The 23,086-nt window shown below is 43.1% G+C and overlaps 1 protein-coding gene and 1 non-coding gene across 2 annotated transcripts; one reads left to right on the top strand and one right to left on the bottom strand.

The window, feature by feature from the left end:
- Positions 1-1,105: 1,105 nt before the first annotated feature.
- Positions 1,106-3,649, bottom strand: LOC138906040 (uncharacterized). The gene is made up of 3 exons (XM_070194560.1): positions 3,386-3,649; positions 2,865-3,340; positions 1,106-1,163 (listed from the first exon to the last, which is right to left on the bottom strand). Exons 1-3 carry the CDS (start codon positions 3,647-3,649, stop codon positions 1,106-1,108), a joined length of 798 nt encoding a protein of 265 aa, XP_070050661.1.
- Positions 3,650-12,173: 8,524 nt separating this feature from the next.
- On the top strand, positions 12,174-12,280 carry LOC117277668 (small nucleolar RNA R71). Its single transcript, XR_004507981.1, has one exon. It is a non-coding gene; the product is annotated as a small nucleolar RNA R71 (small nucleolar RNA).
- The last annotated feature ends 10,806 nt before the right edge of the window (positions 12,281-23,086 follow it).

Below are 23,086 nucleotides of genomic sequence, written 5' to 3'. Positions count from 1 at the left end.
ATTCTGCGTAGGCTACATAAGACTCGCGTAGCTGTTCTGCCACCCTTTAGTAAAAGGTCATAACTTTAGGAATCTCCAAATGACAAACGGTTTGAAGCAGTAGAAACTAGACTCATAGACCTTTCTTTTGATAGGTTATAGACCATATAACCCTTCATATCTTGAGAGGTATGATCGTTTGAAGTTAGGTCTTGTGCGAACTCACTTGAAACTTTATCCCATCATATAATTTTCAACTTGACTTAGCCTTAGGGCTCTTCTTAGACCATAAACCATTCTTAATGCACCTCATATATATATTATCATGATCAATTGATATCATTCAAATTATTAGTCTTGTTCATACTCGAATTAATATAATTAGCACCCCACCAATCTTCTTAATGGTCTTAAAACTCTTCAAAAATTTTCGGGGTGTTACATTCTTCCCCACTTAAGAACATTCATCCTCGAATATTTTGCAAGTCATTATTAGAACATCATTATCCTCCTTTCACCTTAACCATCATTCTTAATCATTCCTGACTTCATATGGGTCTTAGATATTCTTCCAAAATTTCGACTTTCTTAAGGCCCCAAAATTTTGGCTAACTCTCTAAATTCTTAAAATTTTCGGCAGAGTATCCCCTGCAATTGAGACTATCCCAAAACTTCAACCTGTCCAGAACAAGCCCCCACACAGGCACCAATTTCAACATAATTCAACAACCAAATATCTTTACATAATATGATGTCTAGACCCCACACGACCGCACATATATGCTCAATGTACAACAACAAACTATTTAGGACCCGCACGACCACACATACGTCATCAACGTAAAACAACAAAATATCTAAGTCTCACATGGCTGTGCATATACCAAAATTGCATCAAATAATTCTTTATTATTTTAAACAGTTGCATATCTATACCTCTCTCATTCCAACACCGGTTACCCTATATTGCAATACATATTACTACCACACATATATGTATTCTCTCTTTATTATGTGTACACCAAGTCACACGTGAAAGAGCATTTCTTGCCAATATTAAAATTCTATTTCTCCCATTCGAATACTTTCTCATAAATATAAAATTACTTCTAAGCATAGTTTGTACTCATAGGACCCTTGATTCTCTAGTTGCCAACTCCTTCCATAATACTCTTTTATTCCATCTGAATACCAATAAGATATTTGTCTTACTTAGATCCATTCACGTGGGTGATTTATTCCTCCACTTACATTGTAACTTTTGAGTTTCCTTTAGATCTCTAATTGTTGGATACAGTTGCTAACAATTCCGCTATATGAGAATTGTTCAATCCACTTCATTCCCTTTTCATTGCATAAGTTTTCATTCATTCTCGAGCATCACTGTACATATTTCTATTTTCTTATCCTTAACCAACTCATAGATACCACCATGTCCTTTGTGATATTTATCTTCCATAGATTCATATTGTATTTGTTATTATGCCTACCATAGGATTATTACCATTGATTATAGGCTTCCAACTCCCAAGTGACAATGCTATTAGGATAATACTTGCACCATTTAGTCTCTTTTTCTTTTCTGACCTCGTGCTTCTTACTAGAGCACATTATTTTGGTTTGCAAAAGTATTTTGTTTTGGGAATACGCTTATAATAACATTTTCTTGCCTCATTTCATGCCAAACCAATATAACTCAAGCCACAACTACGCAATTCGTGTACCCAAAAATGGAAAATGTCTCAAAGAAGAGAACTGTATTGCAAGTTCAACAAGCACCACCACAACTGCAATGCTATAAGCTCATCATATATAGTAGAACCAAGACACACGAATCTAACAACGGTAACCAACTCTTCTAGAGCTCATATTAATATCAACCGCACGGACAACTCACGTGCTATAGTATCAATATCTGGACCCGCACGAACAACTCACGTGCCAATAATATCAGTATACGGATCTGCACGGACAACTCATGTGCCAATAATATAATCTTCCTGGCATGGTCATTGGCCTCCAGTCCAAGCATATCATACATGAGCGATCAAATAAGTACACATGTATATGATAAATGAATTATGATTCTCATGCTCTTGGACTGGTAAACATAACATGCCATGGAGTAGGCATATGCAAGGTGTGCTATCACTACTCAAATCGGCAAGTTAACGCAGAGATATTAACTACCCAAACATGCCGAAAGACACAAGTTCCATTAGCAAAATGGCCCCCAAAGAAGTAACCCTGCCTTAACGCCACCAATCAAATTCGTACTTCGTGCGCACTACATCCTTCAAAATAACAATTTAATCACTTCATGATTTCTCATAAAGTGAAATATAACCCGCATTCAAGAAATTTTCTTACTCAAGTCATCCCCGACCTCAATCTCTGCAAGTCATAACCGATTCACATGTATGCCTCAAACCGAAACCAGTACAACACATAACCATGAAATCAAATCATCAACAGCACGCTCCCCCACTTGGCTCAAAGCCAAATAACAAAATATTTGATAACTCATCATACCCAAATTAACATCGAAATCGACCATACTAAGTAATAAAAGATTAACTCTGGTCTCTATCCCCCAATAATTACTACATACGACTGATACACACGGTCCATAATTTAGCATAGATATATGAACATGTGAAACTAAGGACTCACAAGGCATATTCAGATAATGAACAAAATATGATGAAACATACAAATATGTGGAACCAGGGTCAAATAATATAGAAGCCTCTTTGTGGCACACTGAAACAATACCTGTGATCACAATATCTGAGGCAACAACATCTGGCCTGGCAGGAAAAGCACAAAATCGGGCCTGACCACCACCTAATCGGCCTCCCCCTCTTGGGCGACCCCTAGCTGACTGAGCCTCATCCCGAGCTGGTTGGGTAGGTGGTGGAGCAACTGGTGCAGAAGTCATAACATGACTCCTCTGCTGAACTGGACCTCGCATAAGGCGGGGACAATGTCTCTTTATTTGGCCCAAGTCTCCACACTCAAAGCACCCCCTCTCTGAAAAGGCTGGTAAGTTCTGAGGCGGACCTCGAGAACCAGAATAACTACCAGAAGAACCTGGTACAGATGATCCCTGAACGGAGGGAGAATAAGGCGTACTCTGGGCTGGAAGTGCACTGAGAGATGATTGACCCTGATGAGAACTGTATGAACCATGGCTGGATGATGCACCACGGTGAACTGGATGACTCTCTTGAGCGTGTCTGTAAGGACAACCCCTGTTGTAGTAGGACTGTCCTCCAGAAGGTACCCCACCAGAACCTCCCAAACCTCGAGGCCTCTTGGCCTCTCTCTCAACATGCTCCTGGTTACGAACCACCTCTATCTATTGAGCAATGTCAACCACCTCTTTAAAGGTGGCACTAGATACCCTCTCCCTAGTCATAAGTAACCGCAACTGATATGTGAGGCCATAAATGAACCTCCTAATCCTTTCCCTATCAGTGGGAACCAACCAAACTGCATAACAAGGCAGCTCAAAAAATCTCATCTTGTACTGCGTCACATACATGTCATCCTGACGTAACTGCTCAAACTGCCTGCATAGTTCCTCTCTGCAAGACTGCGGCAAAAACTTCTCCAAAAATAGAACGAAGAACTCATTCCATGTAAGTGGTACTGCACCAATCGACATGTGCCTCTAATAAGCCTCCCACCAACTGAAGGCAGCTCCAGAAAACTGAAAAGTAGTGATCGAGACCCCACCGGTCTCCAGAATACCCATTGTCCGAAGCATCCGCTGACATTTATCCAGAAAACCCTGAGCATCCTCTGACTCAGCACCGCTAAATGATAGAGGTTGAAGCCTCCCAAATCTCTCAAGTCTTCTCTACTCATCATCTTCCATAACAGGAACTACCGGGGCCTAAGCAGCTACAGCCGGCTGGGCTGGTAGTGCCCCCGGTATTTGAAGTCCTTGCACTACCTGATCTGGAGTACGGGTAACAGGGGTATGAGTACCTCCCCCGGCCTGAGAAGTGGCAGGTGCGGCATGAGCCAAAACCACCTGAGCAAGACCAGTGCAAACTATCAATATCTAGGCCAAAGTCTCCTGAAGGCCTGGAATCAGAATAGGCACAGCTGGTGCTTGAGCTTGTCCCGCCGGCTCAACTATATTTGGAATCTTCTCCTGAGTTGGAGCAACTGGTGGTACTACAGGTGCTGCTCCAACTGTTGCATGAGTTATACCTCGACCTCTACCTCGGCCCCGGCCTCTACCACGGCCCCGACCTCTCGCAGCCCTAAGTGATGGCAGACCGTCTGATCTAGTAGTACGTGTCCTCACCATCTGTGAGACAATAGAATAACAAAATTTTAGTTTTCGAAATCAACAAATTCACACGACAGAATACCAGAAAGTGAAATTTTCCTAAGGGTTCAACAACCTCTCGAAGATAAGTACAGACGTCTCTGTACCGATCCGCAAGACTCTACTAAACCTGCTCATGACTCGTGAGACCTATGTAACCTAGAGCTCTGATACCAACTTGTCACGACCCAAAATCTCACCTATCGTGATGGCGCCTATCTCAATACTAGGAAAGACAACAATCTCAATAAACCACCATATTTTTTAAGTTTGAAAATATAATATTTAAATTCAGCGGAAGAAATCTTACAATTACATATATAAACACTCCCAAAACCCGGTGTCACTGAGTACATGAGCATCTAATATGAATACAAAGTCTGATTGACAAAACACTATCTGAAAGTATAGAACAATACAATAACTAAAAGAAGGGGAGTCAAGGTTAGCGGACTCCAGACAGCTACCTTAATAGTCTCCAACTGATAGCACTCTGAGATCTAACGGTCGCCGTGTCCGAAAGCACCTGGATCTGCACACGAGGTGCATAGTGTAGTATGAGTACAACCAACTCAATAAGTAAAAGGACTAACCTTTGGGCTGAAAGTAGTGACGAGATCCGCAGGTATAGTCTAGTATAAATAATAACAATACAGAAATGTAGGTTTGTTGTAACGACCCGGCCGATCGTTTTGACAGTTATAGCCTCGTTTTCCCCATTTCTACTTCTTTTTGTGTTATGCAGCTATATTATGTTATAGCGGGTTAGTTGGTTTGGGACCGGAGTAGTTTCAGAGTGAATTGAGACACTTAGTCTCTTAAGTAGAAACTTAAGTTGGAAAAAGTCAACTGGATGTTGACCTATGTGTAAACGATCTCGAATTTGAATTCTGATGGTTCTGTTAGCTCTGTTAGGTGATTTTAGACTTCGGAGTTCATCCGGAATGTGATTTTGAGGTCCGCGGTAGAATTAAGCTTGAATTGGCGAAATTGGAAATTTGGCGATTTTGGTCGGCAGTGAAAAAATTGATATCAGGGTCGGAATGGAATTCCGGAAGTTGGAGTAGGTTTGTAGTGTCATTTGTGACGTGTGTGCAAAATTTGAGGTCATTCGAACGTGGTTTGGTTGGTTTCGGAATCGGTTGCCGAATTTGGAAATTTAGAAGTTCTTAGGCTTTAATCCGAGGGTAATTTGGTGTTTGGATGTTGTTTTGAGTGATTCGAAGGTTCGACTAAGTTTTTATGTTGATATATGACTTGTTGGTATTTTTGGTTGAGGTCCTGAGGGCCTCGGGGTGATTCTGGGTGGATAACGGATTTGTCGAAGTTTGAATTTGCACCTGGAGCTGCTGCTTCTGCTATTTTCGCACCTGCGGAAGGAAGAGTCGAGGAAGAGTTGCAGGTGCGAGGCCGCTGGTGAGCGTGGGGAGTGCGCAGGTGTGAGCAATGCTGGGCTAGGCAGGTTGTGCAGGTGCGAGTGGGAGGTCGCATCTGCGACCCCGCAGGTGCAAAACCTGGGGCGCAGATGCGGAAAGGGCAATGCTGGGCAGGCTTCGCAGAAGCAGAGGAAATGCGTAGATGCGCCTTCGCAGGTGTGACGGGTTTGCCGCAGATGCGGATTCTAGGTGCGTAAGTAAATTGTGCAGGTGCGGCTCCTTGGACCGCAGGTGCGAGAAAATGGCCGCAGGTGTGAGAAGCCTGGGCAGAGGGTACATATTGCACACTTTGCGAATTTTTGGGCATTCTTCACGATTTCTATTCGGATTTGGAGCTTTCTGGAGAGTTTTGAAGAGGGAATCAAGGGGGTTTTCACTGAGATAAGTTACTTGAGCCTAATACTCGTATATATGGTGATTTTGCCGTTGTTTAATCATTGTAATTAGCAAAAATGAGGAGTTAGTGCTTGGAATTTTGGAGAGTAATTTAAGGATTTGAAGGGCCAAACGATGTCGGATTTTGATGAATTTGGTATGGTTAGACTCGTGAGTGAATGAGCTTTCTAGTTTTGTGAATTTTGTCAAATTTCGAGACGTGGGCCCGGGGGCCGGGTTTGAGCCAATTTCGGGTTTTGGTCTAATTTTGAAGCTTTTCTTGTGGAATTCATTCCATTAGTGTATATTGATGGTATTGTACTGATTGTGAATAGATTTGGAGCATTTGGAGGCCGAGTCCAGAGGCAAGAGCATTGCGAGGTAGAGATTTGACCGGTTTTAGGTAAGTAACGATTGTAAATCTAGTCCTGAGGGTACGAAACCCCGTAGTTTGTATCATTCTACTATTTTGAGGTGACACACATGCTAGGTGACGGGCGTGTGGGCATGCACTATTGGGGATTTGTGACTTGGTCCGTCCCATAGCAACTGTACAGTTGCATATTTTGTTAAAACTATATGATACTTATATGTTTTAGAAAGAGTTTCTATAAATTGGGTCGAATGCCATGTTTGGGCCTTGCGCCAGTGCTCTTTGGACCCTTAGGGGCTTATTCTTACTATCCTCTCATTTTTTTCGATTGAAAACCTATACTCAGTCATGTTTATACTTGTTCACCGCACAACTCTATTTTATGACTCTATTTTGATGCATATAAATGTTTTGGGTCGAATGCCCTGTTTTACTGAAAAGCCCGAGTGGCTTGAGAGGTTTATGACTGAGTGAGGCCGGGGGCCTGATTTGTGAGGATGAGTGTGGATCGGAGCTGCCCGCCTATAGCATACTTTATTATTATAGCACGTGAGTTGTCCGTGCAGCACGTGAGTTGTCCCTGTAGATTATAGCGCTTGGGCTGAAGGAGCACCTCCGGAGTCTGTACACATCCTAAGTGAGCGTAGGTATCTACTGAGTGCGAGTGCCGAGTGCCGAGTGATGAGTGCTGAGTGACTGGGAGGCATGCATGATTGTGAGGTATGCCCGAGTGGCAAGAGTGATTGTGAGGTATGCCCGAGTGGCACAAATGGCTGTGAGGTTTGCTCGATGGGCTATTTATGATTTCATCATTTTTGCTCACCTTTGCATTTTGCCTTTGTTTGATACTCTGTTGGAAAAATATCTTTAAATGATTTTTACTGGAACCGGGTTTAAACGAGATGATTTGATTCAAACACTGATTTTTAAAGCATGTTGTACTTTACTGAGATTTCATGATATGAACGTTATATGCTTTATTGCTCGTCACTACTGCTCAGTCTTTATTTATTGTTGTTACTTACTGATTTGGCGTACTCACGTTACTCCCTGCACCTTGTGTGCAGATTCAGGTGTAGCTGGACACGACATCAGTTATTGATTGTTCTGGTTGCAGATTTTCTTGGAGATAGCAAGGTAGTTGTTTGGCGATCGCAGCCCCTGCTCTTCTCCCTCTTGTCTTCCTCTAGTTGTATTTAGCTATTTTCCAGGCTGAGTTAGCCTTGATATTGTTAGACAGATTGTAGTAGATACTCATGACTAGTGACACCCCGATGTCGGGCTTTTCCTTCTGCACTTTTATTTTTGATTGGGAACTCCTTTATGAAGGTTTTTAAATAACATTGAAATTATCTTTGAAATGAAAAAATTGGTTTGTTTTGGAAATGAGTCGGCTTGCCTAGTTCCACGATAGGCGCCATCACAATAGGGGTTAGTTTGGGTCTTGATAGATTGGTATCAGAGCCTAGGTTACATAGGTCTCACGAGTCATGAGCAGGTTTAGTAGAGTCTTGCGGATCGGTACAGAGACGTCTGTACTTATCTTCGAGAGGCTACTGAACCTTTAGGAAACTCCACATTCTTGAATTCTTGTCGTGCGAATCTGTTAGTTTTAATAACTAAACATCTATTGTTTCCTTCTCTCACAGATGGTGAGGACTCGTGCAGAGGTGCAACCCTTACAACAGCTGGGGCAGTACCTGCAGATCCACCGATTGTCCCAGATCAGGACCAAGTTCCAGTTGTTGATGCACCAGCTCAGATGCACCAGCTCAGGCACCACCTGTGCCTATTGTGATTCCAGGCCTTCAGGAGGCCCTAGCTCAGATTCTGACAGCGTGTACTAGCCTTGCTCAGGCGGTCTCTATTTCGACGGCCACAACCACTTCTCAGGCCAGGGGAGGCACTCAGACTCCCACCGCTCGCACACCCGAGCAGGTTATTTAGGGACTTCAGACACCGGAGGCACCACCAACCCAGCCGGTTGCAGTTGCTCAGGATTATGTGGTTCTTGCTATGCCTGAGGATGATCAGCATAGCTTGGAGAGGTTTGGGAGACTCTAGTCACCATTTTTCAGTGGCATAGAGAGAGAGGATGATCAGGACTTTTTGGACAGGTGTCAGAGGATACTCCGTACTGCTAGTATTTTGGAGACTTGTGGGGTCTTATTCACTACCTTTCAGTTTTCTGGGGCTGCACTCAGATGGTGGGAGACTTACGAGAGGTGTAGGCCTATTGGTGCAGCACCCCTTACTTGGCAACAGTTCTCCGTGGTCTTTTTGGAGAAGTTCGTGCCTCGATCCCGCAGAGAGGAGCTGCGCAGATAGTTTGAGTGGCTTCGCTAGGGTGTTCCTTTGGATTTTTCTCAGTGTTACTTGGTAGAGTACCTTTTATTTGCCCAGACATGAGGGTTGCTAATTGGCTCATCTAGATTTCCAAATTCTTGATGGCTGAATTTTGACTTTCAACTTTCTTGTCTGTAGCCTTAATGAATTTGTACATCATATCTTCAAGGCTTTGTTGATGAGATATTTGGGGTTGTTGTTGATATTGCTAAAAATCTTGTTGCCCTCTGTTTTGATTTTGAAAACCTGGTGGTCCATGCACCTGCTGCTTTTGATTAAAAAATCTTTGTGGATTTTCAGCACCGTTTGGGTTACTCCATTGGAATCCCAAGTGTTTTTGTGCCATGGGACTACCAAATGGGTAACTGGTTCTATAACCAATAGCATTTTCTTGTTCTTCATTTTGCGTTGAAGCTTGATACTAATGATTGGGATGATTACCTCTACAAACGTCACAATTCTCATGTTGAGATGATGATTGAGTATTTACCTGAAAAGCCCCAACTTTTTGTGTTAGAGTTACAATTTGTTATGCTAATGAATTCCAAGCTTCAACTTGATTGACTCCCACTGCTTTCTTAACAATCATTCTGTCTGAGGGCCATTGAACAACATTTTCTGAAATTTCATTGAGCAATTGCATGGCTTATGTAGTGGTTTTGCTCATTATGGATCCTCCTGATGCTGCTAAATTATAATTTCATACTTAGTCATGTTCATTCATTTCATATCATATCTCAGTCTATGTTGCTATTTATTGATACATCATATTATCATTTTGGGCTGATTTTCATGACATTTTGAGCCCAAGAGACTGGAGAGATTGATGACTGAGTGAGGATATTTATGGGATCGAGTTGTGCACCACAACATGCCATATTGGCTTTATATATATTATTATGATTATTATATGGATCGAGGCTGCTCGCCAGCAGCAGGCCTTATAGGCTTTATTATTATTATGGGATAGGACTGCACGCCGCAGTAGGCCATATCGGCTTTATATAGCGCTTGGGCTGAAGGAGCCCATCCAGAGTCTGCACACACACTCGGTGAGCGCGGTTGATTTATAGCGCTTGGGTTGAAGGAGCCCCTCCGGAGTCTGCACACACCCCCAGTGAGCGCGGTGGATTTATATTGAGGGATGGATCTTCCCTGGGTATGGATCTTGCTCGAAGCATTTATATTGAGGGATGGATCTTGCCCGAAGCATTTATATTGAGGGATGGATTTTTCCTGGACATGGATCTTGTCCTAATCATTGATATTTGGGGATGGATCTTCCCTTGGGCTAGATTGGCCTTATACTGTACTGAGTGACTGACTATCAGTTGATGGATATACATATATATTTGGGACGGATCTTCCCTGGACAGGATTGGCCATATACAATACTAAATGATTGAGTATTTTAGATTGTGAGTACACGAAGTTTTCACTAAGGTGCATCACCTACAGTATGTACATTGGCATGTAGATACATAAATGTCATATTCCTCGTATTGTTCAGAATTGATCTGTTTTATTTGTACTGAAAGCAACTGTTGAACTTGAAAGCATGCCTACATTTCTGTATTGTTATTATTTATACTGGACTGTACCTGCGGATCTCGTCAGTACTTTCAGCCCAAAGGTTAGTCTTGTTACTTATTGAGTTGGTTGTACTCATACTACACTATACACCTCGTGTGCAGATCCAGGTGCTTTCGGACACGGCGACCGTTATATCTTAGAGTGCTACCAGTTGGAGACTATCAAGGTAGTTGTCTAGAGACCGCTGACCTTGACTCCCTTTCTTTCAGTTATTGTACTGTTCTATACTTTTAGAAAGTGTTTTGTCAATCAAACTTTGTATTCATATTAGATGGTCATGTACTCAGTGACACCGGGTTTTGGGAGTGTTTATATATGTAATTGTAAGATTTCTTCCGCTTAATTTAAATATTATATTTTCAAACTTAAAAAATATGGTGGTTTATTGAGATTGTCGGCTTGCCTAGTATTGAGATAGGCGTCATCACGACAGGTGAGATTTTGGATCGAGACAATTTATTGAAGCACCTGAATCACATAATGCTTTTTCAAAGTGAGCACCTCCCAAAGTACAAGGAATTGTAAAACTGCATGGATCACCAAGTTTCTGTGGAAGCTTATTTTGAAGTATAACACTACATTTTTCTGTAAGCTTAACTACTGAAACTTCTTCCAATTTTCTTTTACTTGACAAAATTTCTTTAAGAAATTTAGCATATGCCGGCATTTGCTTCAAAGCATCTGTAAAAGGTATGTTAATGTAGAGCTGTTTAAAATTTTCTAGAAACTTTGAGAACTGTTTGTCAAGCTTTTCTCTTTTTAGCTTTTGGGGAAAGGGGAGGGGTACAGAGTAAGGATTTGACATCAATTCATTTTCTTGTATCTGTTTTCCTTTATATTTTTGTTATTTTAGAAGTTCAGAGTCTCTTTTATTCTCACCTTCATTTACATATTCCACTTCTTGTGGCTTTCCTTGTCTATCTGCATATGGATCATCAAGAGTTTTACCTGACCACGGAGAGATATCTTTGAGGTGTTCCTTTGGATTTTTCTCGGTGTTACTTGGTAGAGTACCTTTTATTTGCCCAGACATGAGGGTTGCTAATTGGCTCATCTGGATTTCCAAATTCTTGATGGCTGAATTTTGACTTTCAACTTTCTTGTCTGTAGCCTTAATGAATTTGTACATCATATCTTCAAGGCTTTGTTGATGAGATCTTTGGGGTTGTTGTTGATATTGCTAAAAATCTTGTTGCCCTCTGTTTTGATTTTGAAAACCAGGTGGTCCATGCACCTGCTGCTTTTGATTAAAAATCTTTGTGGATTTTCAGCACCGTTTGGGTTACTCCATTGGAATCCCAAGTGTTTTTGTGCCATGGGACTACCAAATGGGTAACTGGTTCTATAACCAATAGCATTTGCTTGTTCTTCATTTTGCGTTGAAGCTTGATACTAATGATTGGGATGATTACCTCTACAAACGTCACAACTCTCATGTTGAGATGATGATTGAGTATTTACCTGAAAAGCCTCAACTTTTTGTGTTAGAGTTACAATTTGTTATGCTAATGAATTCTAAGCTTCAACTTGATTGACTCCCACTGCTTTCTTAACAATCATTCTGTCTGAGGGCCATTGAACAACATTTTCTGAAATTTCATTGAGCAATTGCATGGCTTATGTAGTGGTTTTGCTCATTATGGATCCTCCTGATACTGCATCAATAACATTTCTAGCAGAGGGTTTAAGACCATGATAAAAAATATATAAGATGTCAGGATCTTGGATACCATGAGGTGGACATTTTCTTAACATTGCTTTTAATCGTACCCATGCTTGATATACAGATTCAGTATCTGTCTGCACAAAATTATTTATTTCTTGCTTCATTTTAAATGTTTTTGCAAGTGAAAAATATTTATTAGTGATTGAACCTCTCGGCAGACTTTGCAACCATATTTTGGCTTCACCTATTAATGAAAAAGGAAAAAGCTGCAACCTCATAGCGTCTGTTATGACTCCATTATACCTGCAAGTTTAAACTAATTCAATAAAATCAATTAAATGGGTGTGAGGATCTTCACTTGCATCACCAGTAAACTGACATGAATGTTGAATGGTTTGAATCAACCCTGTGCGAATTTCAAAGTTGTTTGATGCAATTGGCGGTATTCTTGTAACGATCCGACCGGTCATTTTGACTATTGCAATCTCGTTCCCCCATTTACTAATCAAATTATGAATTACAGTTGTTATTTAGCTTGCCAGGGTAATTGGTTTGGGTCCGGTGAGGTTTTGAAATAATTTGGAGCACTTAGTTCCAAGGTTTAGAATCTAAGTTGAAAATGTTGACCGGATGTTGACTTATGTGTAACGACCCCGGAGAAATTTTGCTAAGGAAATTAAGGTTTGGTGGTGCTGAGGTAGATCAATTAATACAAAGATTAAAGAAATTTCTCGCGGCGAGCTTGCGAGCCACGACTCGGACTTTTTGGCTTGAACAATGCACCGATGTGTAAAGGAACATTTTGTCAGAAAAAAGGTAATTTCTGCGACCACTATGCGGTCGCAAAATCACTCTACGGACCGCATAATGGTCGCAAAGTGGATCAAGAGAGGGGCAAGATTTGAGGAAAATCTGCGGTGCAATATGCGACCGCAGACCTGTTTTGCGGTGCATTATGCGACCGCAAAATAAGTATGCGGGCCGCATAAGGACCGCATACCGTGTCAGTAACACCGAGCTTTTGGAGGTCAAATTATGCGGCCGGTATGCGGACCGCATACCTGTTATGTGATCGCATAATTGCGTCGGAGCTTCCATTCTTACTAAATTTTGACCCAACCCAACTTCGATTTATAGCCCTTGAAGCTCATTTTTTAGCCAAAATTTGACATTTTAGAGAGAGATGAGAGAATTTTAGAGAGAGAAAGCGAAGACTTAGTCATTTATCCATCAATTCTTGTTCAAGGTTTGAAGATTTCACAAGGATCTTGCTAGGGCTTCTGTAACGACCCGGTCGGTCAGTTCGAGAGTTATAGCCCCATTTTCCCCATTTCTACTTCTTTTTATGTTATTCAGATATATTATATTATATCTGGTTAGTTGGTTCGGGTCCGGAAGAAACTTGGAGTGAAATGAGTCACTTAGTTTCATAATTGAAAATTTGAGTTAGAAAAGTGGATCGGATATGGACCTATGTGTAAACGATCTTGGATTCAAATTTTGATAATTCCAATAGCTCCGTATGGTGATTTTGGACTTAGGAGCGTGTTCGGAATATTATTTGGAGGTCCGTAGAGGAATTAGGCTTAAAATGCCGAAAGTTTAATTTTTGAGAAGTTTGACCGGGGGATTGACTTTTTGATATCGGGGTCGTAATCCGATTCTATAAATTAGAATACCTCTGTTATGTCATTTATGACTTGTGTGCAAAATTTGAGGTCAATCAGACGTGATTTGATAGATTCCGGAGTCGTTTGTAGAAATTAGAAATTTCAAAGTTCATTATGCTTGAATTGGGGTGTAATTCATAGTTTTAGCGTTGTTTGAGGTGATTTGAGGGTTCAACTAAGTTCGTATGATGTTTTAGGACTTGTTGGTATATTTGGTTGAGGTCCCGAGGGGCTCGGGTGAGTTTCAAATGGTTAACGAGTTGGATTTTGGACTTGGAACTCTGCTGGAATTTTTTCTAATGCACCATCTGGTTTCCTTCATCGCGTTCGCGAGTGGAGCCTCGCGCTCAAGAAGAGGAACTAGGAGGCTGGCAACATTTGCTCTTCGCGTTCACGAAGAGAAGCACTCGTTCGCGAAGGGTGGACTGGGTGTGCATCGCGAACACGAGAGGTGTTACGCGTGCGTGAAGAAGAGAGAAAGTAGCCGAAGACCCCAGGCAATTGGTCTACGCATTCGCGTAGGGGGGTGTCATGTTCGCGCAGTGAGGGGGAAAGAAGCATCGCGTTCACGATGGGTTGAACGCATTCGTGTAGAAGGCATTAAGGCAGAGGCATTTTGTGCTTCGCGAACGCGAGGGTGATGTCGCGTTCGCGAAGAAGAAAAATCTGGGCAGTGAGTTTAAGTTCTGAAAATAGGACTTCATCCCATTTTCAATTTTTGACATTTTGGAGCTCGGATTTGAGGCGATTTTGGGTGATTTTCAGAGAAAACAACGGGGTAAGTGTTCTTAACTCAATATTGGTTAAATTACCCGAATCCATGGTTGTTTTTAATATTTAATTGGTGAATTGAGTTGGGAAAATTTGAAAACCCTCTTGGTTTAAATTGAAGATTTGAGGGTCGAGTTGGGGTCGGATTTTGGTAAAATTGGTATGGTTATACTCGTGGTTGAATGGGTTTCCGGATTTTATAACTTTTGTAGAGTTCTAAGATGTGGTCCCCATGAGTGATTTTTGAGCTAATTTTCGGATTTTTATGGAAAATTATTATTTTCTTATGGGATTAATTCCAATTAATTTAATTGACTGAAAAGAATTATTTATGACCAGATTCGAGGCTTTTGGAGACCAATTCACGAGGAAAGGACATTGCAGAATAACAATTTCACGGCTTGAGGTAAGTAACGATTGTAAATCTAGTCCTGAGGGTACGAAACCCCGGATATTGTATCATTCTACTATTTTTAGTGACGCACATGCTAGGTGACGGACGTGTGGGCATGCACTGTTGGGAGTTGTGACTTGGTTCGTCCCGTAGCAACTATAAAGTTGCATACTTTGTTGAAACCATATGATACTTACATGTTTTAGAAAGAATTTCTGTAAATTGGGCTGAATGCCAATTTGGGCCTTGCGCCAATGTTGTTTGGACCCTTAGGGGTTGTTTCTTACCATCCTCTCATTGTTTTCGATTGAAAATCTATACTCAGTCATGTTTATACTTGTTTACCGCATAACTCAGTTTTATGACTCTATTTTGATGCATATAAATGTTCTGGGCCGAATGCCCTACTTTACTTAAATGCCCGAGTGGCTTGAGAGGTTTTATGACTCTATTCTGAGTGGATCGGGGTTGCCCGCCTGCAGCATACTTTATTATTATAGCACGTGAGTTGTCCGTGTAGATTATAGCGCTTGGGCTGAAGGAGCCCCTCCGGAGTCTGTACACACCCCCAGTGAGCGCAGGTACCTACTGAGTGCGAGTGCCGAGTGCTGAGTGACTGGGAGGTATGAGTGATTGTGAGGTATGCCCGAGTAGTAAGAGTTATTGTGAGGTATGCCCGAGTGGCACGAGTGACTGTGAGGTTTGCCCGAGGGGATGTATATGAGTGATGTTTTCCCCGAGGGGCTATTTATGATTTCATCATTTTTGCTCACCTTTGCATTTTTCCTCTGTCTGAAAAATGTTTAAAAATATCTTTAAATGAGTTTAACTGGAATTGGGTTAAACGAGATGTTTTGATTCAAATCCTGATTTTAAAAGCATGTGGTATTTTACTGAGATTTCCCGATATGAATGTTATATGCTTTATTGCTCGTCACTGCTGCTCAGTCTTTATTTATTGTTGTTACTTACTGAGTTGGCGTACTCACGTTACTCCCTGCACCTTGTGTGCAGATTCAGGTGTAGCTGGACATGGTAGCGGTTATTGAGTGTTCTGGTTACAGATTTTCTTGGAGATAGCAAGGTAGCTATTTGGCGATCGCAGCCCCTGCTCTTCTCCCTCTTATCTTCCTCTATTTGTATTTAGTTGAGTTAGCCTTGATATTGTTAGACAGTTTGTAGTAGATGCTCATGACTAGTGACACCCCGATGTCGGGATTTTCATTCCGCACTTTTATTTTGATTGGAACTCTTTTACGAAGGTTTTTTTTATGTTAAATAACATTGAAATTAACTTTGAAATGAAAATATCGGTTTGTTTTGGAAATGAGTCGGCTTGCCTAGTTCCACGATAGGTGCCATCACGACAGGGGTTAGTTTGGGTCGTGATAGATTGGTATCAAAGCCTAGGTTACATAGGTCTCACGAGTCATGAGCGGGTTTAGTAGAGTCTTGCGGATCAGTATGGAGACGTCTGTACTTATCTTCGAGAGGCTGCAGAATCTTTAGGAAAAATTTCCACATTCTTTAATTCTTGTCATGCGAATCTGTTGATTCTAGTAACTAAACATATGTTGTTTCATTCTCTCACAGATGGTGAGGACTCGTACTACCGGTTAGAAGGGCCAGCCACCAGTACCACCAGCCAGGGCCGTGAGAGGCCGAGGCCGCGGTAGAGGCCGTGATAGGGGTAGAGGTGCAGCCCGTACAACAGCTAGGGCAGTACCTGCAGATCCACCAGTTGTCCCATTTCACGACCACGTTCCAGTTGTTGATGCACCAGCTCAGGCACCACCTGTGCCTATTGTGATTCTAGTCCTTCAGGAGGCCCTAGCTCAGATTCTGACAGCATGTACCGGCCTTGCTCAGGCGGTCTCTATTTTGATGGCCGAAGCTACTTCTCAGGCCAGAGGAGGCACTCAGACTCCCGTCGCTAGCACACCTGAGCAGGTTATTCAGGGACTTTAGACACAGGAGGCACCACCAACCCAGCCGGTTGCTGTTGCTCAGGATTATGTGGTTCCTGCTATGCCTGAGGATGATCAGCGTAGGTTGGAGAGTTTTGGAGACTTCAGCCACCACCTTTCAGTGGCAAAGAGAGAGGATGCTCAGGACTTTTTGGACAGGTGTCAGAGGATACTCCATACTGCTGGTATTTTGGAGACTTGTGGGGTCTCATTCACTATCTTTCAGTTTTCTGGGGCTGCACTCAGATGGTGGGAGACTTACGAGAGGCGTAGGCCTCTTGGCGCAGCACCCCTTACTTGGCAGCAGTTCTCCGTGGTCTTTTTGGAGAAGTTTGTGCCTCGATCCCGCAGAGAGAAGTTGTGTAGACAGTTTGAGCGGCTTTGCCAGGGTGATATGTCTGTGATACAGTATGAGATGTGACTCTATGAGTTGTCCCGTCATGCTATATGGTTGGTTCCCACGGACAGAGAGAGGATCATGAGGTTTATTGATGGCCTCACTTATCAGCTACAGTTGCTCATGACCAGGGAGCGTGTTTCGGGTGCTACCTTTGATGAGGTTGTCGACATTTCTTGGTAGATTGAGATGGTTCATGGTCAAGAGAGGGTTGAGAGGGAGGCCAAGAGGCCTCATGGTCAGGGTGGATTCAGCAGTGCTCCTTTTGGGGGTCAGTTCCAGCACGGTAGAGGTTGTCATTTCAGACAGGCTCAGTCAACTCGGCCATTTCACCGTGGTGCATCCTCTGGCCATGGTTCTCATAGTTCTCATCAGGGCCACTCATCACTTAGTGCCCTTCCAGTTCAGAGTTCGTCCCATGCTCCACCTGTTCAGGGCTCTTCCATGCCAGGTTCTTCTACCTGTTATCCCGGTGTTAGGGGTTCCCTTCAGTTTCTGCCACCAGCACCGGAGAGTTATTTTGAGTGTGGGGAGCTTGGGCATATGTGGAGGCAGTGTCCTCATCATCATGGAGGTCTATCTCAGAAGAGGAGTCAGCCTCCGACTACAGCACCAGTTACCTCACCACCCGCCCAGTCAGTTCGGGGTGGAGGTCAGTCAGCTAGGGGTCGCCCTAGAGGGGGAGGCAGATCAAGGGGTGGTCAGGCCTGTTTCTATGCCCTCCCTGCCAGACCAGATGTTATTGCTTCAGATGTTATGATTACAGGTATTGTCTTAGTTTTCCACAGAGATGCCTTAGTATTATTTGACCCTGGTTCCACGTATTCATATGTTTCCTCGTATTTCACCCATTTTCCGGATATACCTTATGAGTCTTTAGTTTCATCTGTACATGTATCTATTGTTGTGGGTTATACTATTATTGTGGACCGCGTATATCAGTCATGTGTGGTGACTATTGGGGGTCTGGAGACCCGAGTGGATCTATTATTACTCAGTATGATTGACTTTGATGAGATATTGGGTATGGATTGGTTATCTCCATGTCATGCTGTTCTAGATTGTCACGCTAAGATGGTGATGTTGGCTATGCCGGGAATTCCGAGGTTTGAGTGGAGCGGTTTTGTAGATTATGTACCAAGTAAGGTGATTTCATATTTAAAGGCTCAGCGCATGGTTGAGAAGGGTTGCCTATCTTATTTGGCTTTTGTGAGGGATGTTGGTGCAAAGACTCATGTCATTGATTCTATTCCGGTGGTACGTGATTTTCCGGATGTGTTTCTTGCAGACCTACCGGGCATGCCGCCTGACAGGGATAATGACTTTGGTTCTGATTTGGTGCCAGGCACTCAGCCCATTTCTATTACACCGTATCGTATGGCACCGGCGGAGTTGAAGGAATTGAAAGAACAGCTTCAGGAACTCCTTGATAATGGGTTTTATTCGGCCTAGTGTGTCACATTAGGGTGCACCGGTTCTATTTGTGAAAAATAAGGATGGTTCCATGAGAATGTGTATTGATTATAGGTAGTTGAACAAGGTCAAAGTCAAGAACAAGTATCATTTGCCTCGTATTGATGATTTATTCGACCAACTTCAGGGAGTGAGGGTGTTCTCCAAGATTGATTTGAGGTCCGGTTATCACCAGCTGAAGATTCGAGATTCAGATATTCTTAAGACAGCTTTCAGGACCCGATATGGCCATTATGAGTTCTTGGTGATGTCTTTTGGGCTGACCAATGCCCCAATAGCATTCATGCATTTGATGAACAGTGTATTCCATCCCTATTTGGACTCATTCATCGTTGTATTCATTGATGACATTCTGGTGTACTCTCGTAGCTAGGAGGAGCACGCTTAGCATTTGAGGATTGTATTACAGAGATTGAGGGAGGAGAAGCTTTATGCAAAGTTCTCCAAGTGTGAGTTTTGGCTCAGTTCAGTAGCATTCTTGGGACATGTGGTGTCCAGCGAGGGTATTCAGGTGGATCCGAAGAAGATAGAGGCGGTGCAGAGTTGGCCTAGACCGTCCTCAGCCACGGAGATTAGGAGCTTTCTTGGTTTGGCAGGTTACTATCATCGCTTTGTGGAGGGATTTTCATCTATTGCATCGCCCTTGACCAAATTGACCCAAAAGGGTGCTCCATTCAGGTGGTCGGATGAGTGTGAGGAGAGCTTTCAGAAGCTCAAGACTGCTTTGACCACAACTCCAGTGTTTAATTCTGCCATCAGTTTCAGATTCTTACACCGTGTATTGTGATGCCTCGAGGATAGGCATTGGTTGTGTTTTGATGCAGGAGGGTAGGGTGATCGCCTATGTCTCACGCCAGTTGAAGACCCATGAGAAGAACTATCTTGTCCATGATCTTGAGTTAGTAGCCATTGTTCACGCCTTGAAGATTTGGCGTCATTATTTGTATGGGGTTCATTGTGAGATCTATACTGATCATCGAAGTTTGCAGTATCTGTTAAAGCAGAAGGATCTTAATTTGCGTCAGCGGAGATGGTTGGAGCTTTTTAAGGACTATGATATCACTATTTTGTACCATCCGGGGAAGGCTAATGTGGTGGCTGATGCTTTGAGTCGCCGGGCAAAGAGTTTGGGGAGTTTAGCATATCTTCCAGCAGTAGAGAGACCTTTGGAATTGGATGCTCAGGCCTTAGCGGGGCAGCTTATCAGATTGGATATTTCAGAGCCTTGTCTTGTGTGGTCTCCAGGTCTTCTCTTTATGACCGTATCAGGGAGCGTCAGTATGATGACCCCCACTTTCTCGTTCTTCAGGATAGGGTTTGGAGAGGTGATTCTAGGGATGTGAATATTGGTGACGGCGACGTGCTGAGAATGCAGGGCCGGATATGTGCGCCTAATGTAGATGGGCTTCGAGAGTTGATTCTTGAGGAGGCCCACAGCTCGCGGTATTCCATCCATCCGGGTGCCGCGAAGATGTACCAGGATTTGAGGCAGCACTACTGGGTTTGTGGCTCGGTGTCTCAACTGTTAGCGAGTTAAGTATGAGCATTAGAGACCGCGTGGCTTGCTTCAGAGATTAGAGATCCCAGAGTGGAAGTGGGAGCGGATCACCATGGACTTTGTAGTTGGGCTCCCATGGACTTCGAGGAATTTCGATGCTATTTGGGTTATTGTGGATCGGCTGACCAAGTCCGCGCACTTCATTCTAGTTGGTACTACTTACTCTTCAAAGCGGTTGGCTAAGATTTACATCCGAGAGATCGTTCGCCTGTATGGTGTCCCAGTTTCCATCATTTCAGATAGGGGTACTTAGTTCACATCACAGTTTTGGAGGGCCGTGCAGCGAGAGTTGGGTACTCAAGTTGAGTTGAGCACAGCTTTTCACCCTCAGACGGACGGGCAGTCCGAGCGCACTATTCAGATATTGGAGGACATGTTGCATGCTTGTGTCATTGACTTTAGGGGTTCATGGGACCAGTTTCTGCCACTCGCGGTGTTTGCATATAACAACAGTTATCAGTTGAGTATTCAGATGGCTCCGTTCGAGACTTTGTATGGGAGGAGCTGTAGATCTCTGGTTGGATGGTTTGAGTTGGGTGAGGCTAGGCTCTTAGGTACAGACTTGATCCAGGACGCATTAGATAAGGTGAAATTGATTCAAGAGCAGCTTCTCACGGCGCAGTCTAGGCAGAAGAGCTACATAGATAGGAAGGTCCGTGATGTGTCTTTTATGGTTGGGGAGAAGGTTTTGCTGAAGGTATCACCCATGAAGGGTGTTATGAGGTTTGGGAAGAGGGGCAAGTTTAGCCCCCGGTTCATTGGGCCTTTTGAAGTGCTTCAGAGAATAGGGGAGGTGGCTTATAAGCTTGCCTTTCCACCCAGCTTGTCGAGTGTGCATCCAGTGTTTCATGTTTCCATGATCCGGAAGTATATTGGAGATTTGTCCCATGTTTTGGATTTCAGCACGGTTCAGTTGGAGGGTTATATGACTTATGATGTGGAGTTGGTGGATATTTTGGATCGACAGGTTCGAAGGTTGAGGTCAAAGGATATAGCTTCAGTGAAGGTGTAATGGAGAGGTCAGCCTGTAGAGGAGGCCACCTGGGAGACCAAGCGGGAGATGCAGAGCAGATATCCACGTCTATTCGAGACTCCAGGTATGTTTCTAGACCTGTTCGAGGACGAACGGATGTTTAAGAGGGGGAGGATGTAACGACCCGGCCGGTCATTTCGAGAGTTATAGCCCCGTTTTCCCCATTTCTACTTCTTTTTGTGTTATTCAACTATATTATGTTATATCGGGTTAGTTGGTTTGGGTCCGGAAGGAACTCGGAGTATAATGAGACACTTAGTCTCAAAATTGAAAAATTGAGTTAGAAAAGTGGACCGGATATGGACCTATGTGTAAACAATCTCGGATTCGAATTCTGATACTTCCAATAGCTCTGTATGGTGATTTTGGGCTTAGGAGCGTGTTCGGAGTATTATTTCGAGGACCGTAGAGGAATTAGGCTTGAAATGCCGAAAGTTTAATTTTTGAGAAGTTTGACCGGGGGTTGACTTTTTTATATCGGGTTCGGAATCCGATTCTGAAAAATGGAATACCTCTGTTATGTCATTTATGACTAGTGTGCAAAATTTTAGTTCAATTGGACGTGATTTGATAGATTCCGGAGTCGTTTGTAGAAATTAGAAATTTCAAAGCTCATTAGGCTTGAATTGGGGAGTAATTCATGGTTTTAGCGTTGTTTGAGGTGATTTGAGGGTTCGACTAAGTCCGTATGATGTTTTAGGACTTGTTGGTATATTTGGTTGAGGTCCTGAGGTGCTCGGGTGAGTTTCGGATGGTTAACGGGTTGGATTTTGGACTTGGAACTCTACTGGAATTTTTTCTAATGCACCATCTGGTTTCCTTCATCGCGTTCGCGAAGAGGAACTGGGAGGCTGGCAATATTTGCTCTTCGCGTTCACGAAGAGAAGCACGCATTCGCGAAGGGTGTACTGGGTGTGCATCGCGAACATGAGAGGTGTTACGCGTTCGCGAAGAAGAGAGGAAGCAGCCGAAGACCCCAGGCAATTGGTCTACGCGTTCGCGTAGGGGGGTGTCGCTTTCGCGTAGTGAGGGGGAACGAAGCATCGCGTTCGCGATGGGTTGAACACGTTCGCGTAGAAGACATTGAGGCAGAGGAATTTTGTGATTCTCGAACGCGAGGGTGATGTCGCGTTCGCGAAGGAGGAATTTGGACGGGAGTTATTTTGTGCTTCGCGAACGCGAGGCACTGACCGCGTTCACGAAGAAGAAAAGTCTGGGCAGTGAGTTTAAGTTCTGAAAATGGGACTTTGTCCCATTTTCAGTTTTTGACGATTTGGAGCTCGGATTTGAGGCGATTTTGAGTGATTTTCAGAGGAAACAACGGGGTAAGTGTTCTTAACTCAATATTGGTTAAATTACCCGAATCCATGGTTGTTTTTATCATTTAATTGGTGAATTGAGTTGAGAAAATTTGAAAACCCTCTTGGTTTAAATTGAAGATTTGAGGGTTGAGTTAGGGTCGGATTTTGGTAAAATTGGTATGGTTAGAATCGTGGTTGAATGGGTTTCTGGATTTTGTAGCTTTTGTCGAGTTCCGAGACGTGGGCCCCACGGGCGATTTTTGAGCTAATTTTCGGATTTTTATGGAAAATTATTATTTTCTTATGGGATTAATTCCAATGAATTTTATTGACTGAAATGAATTATTTATGACCAGATTCGAGGCATTTGGAGACCAATTCACGAGGAAAGGACATTGCAGAATAAGAA

Source organism: Nicotiana tomentosiformis, chromosome 1 (genome assembly GCF_000390325.3).
Source record: "Nicotiana tomentosiformis chromosome 1, ASM39032v3, whole genome shotgun sequence".
NCBI lineage: Eukaryota > Viridiplantae > Streptophyta > Magnoliopsida > Solanales > Solanaceae > Nicotiana > Nicotiana tomentosiformis.
This window is presented reverse-complemented; position numbering and strand designations above follow the sequence as displayed.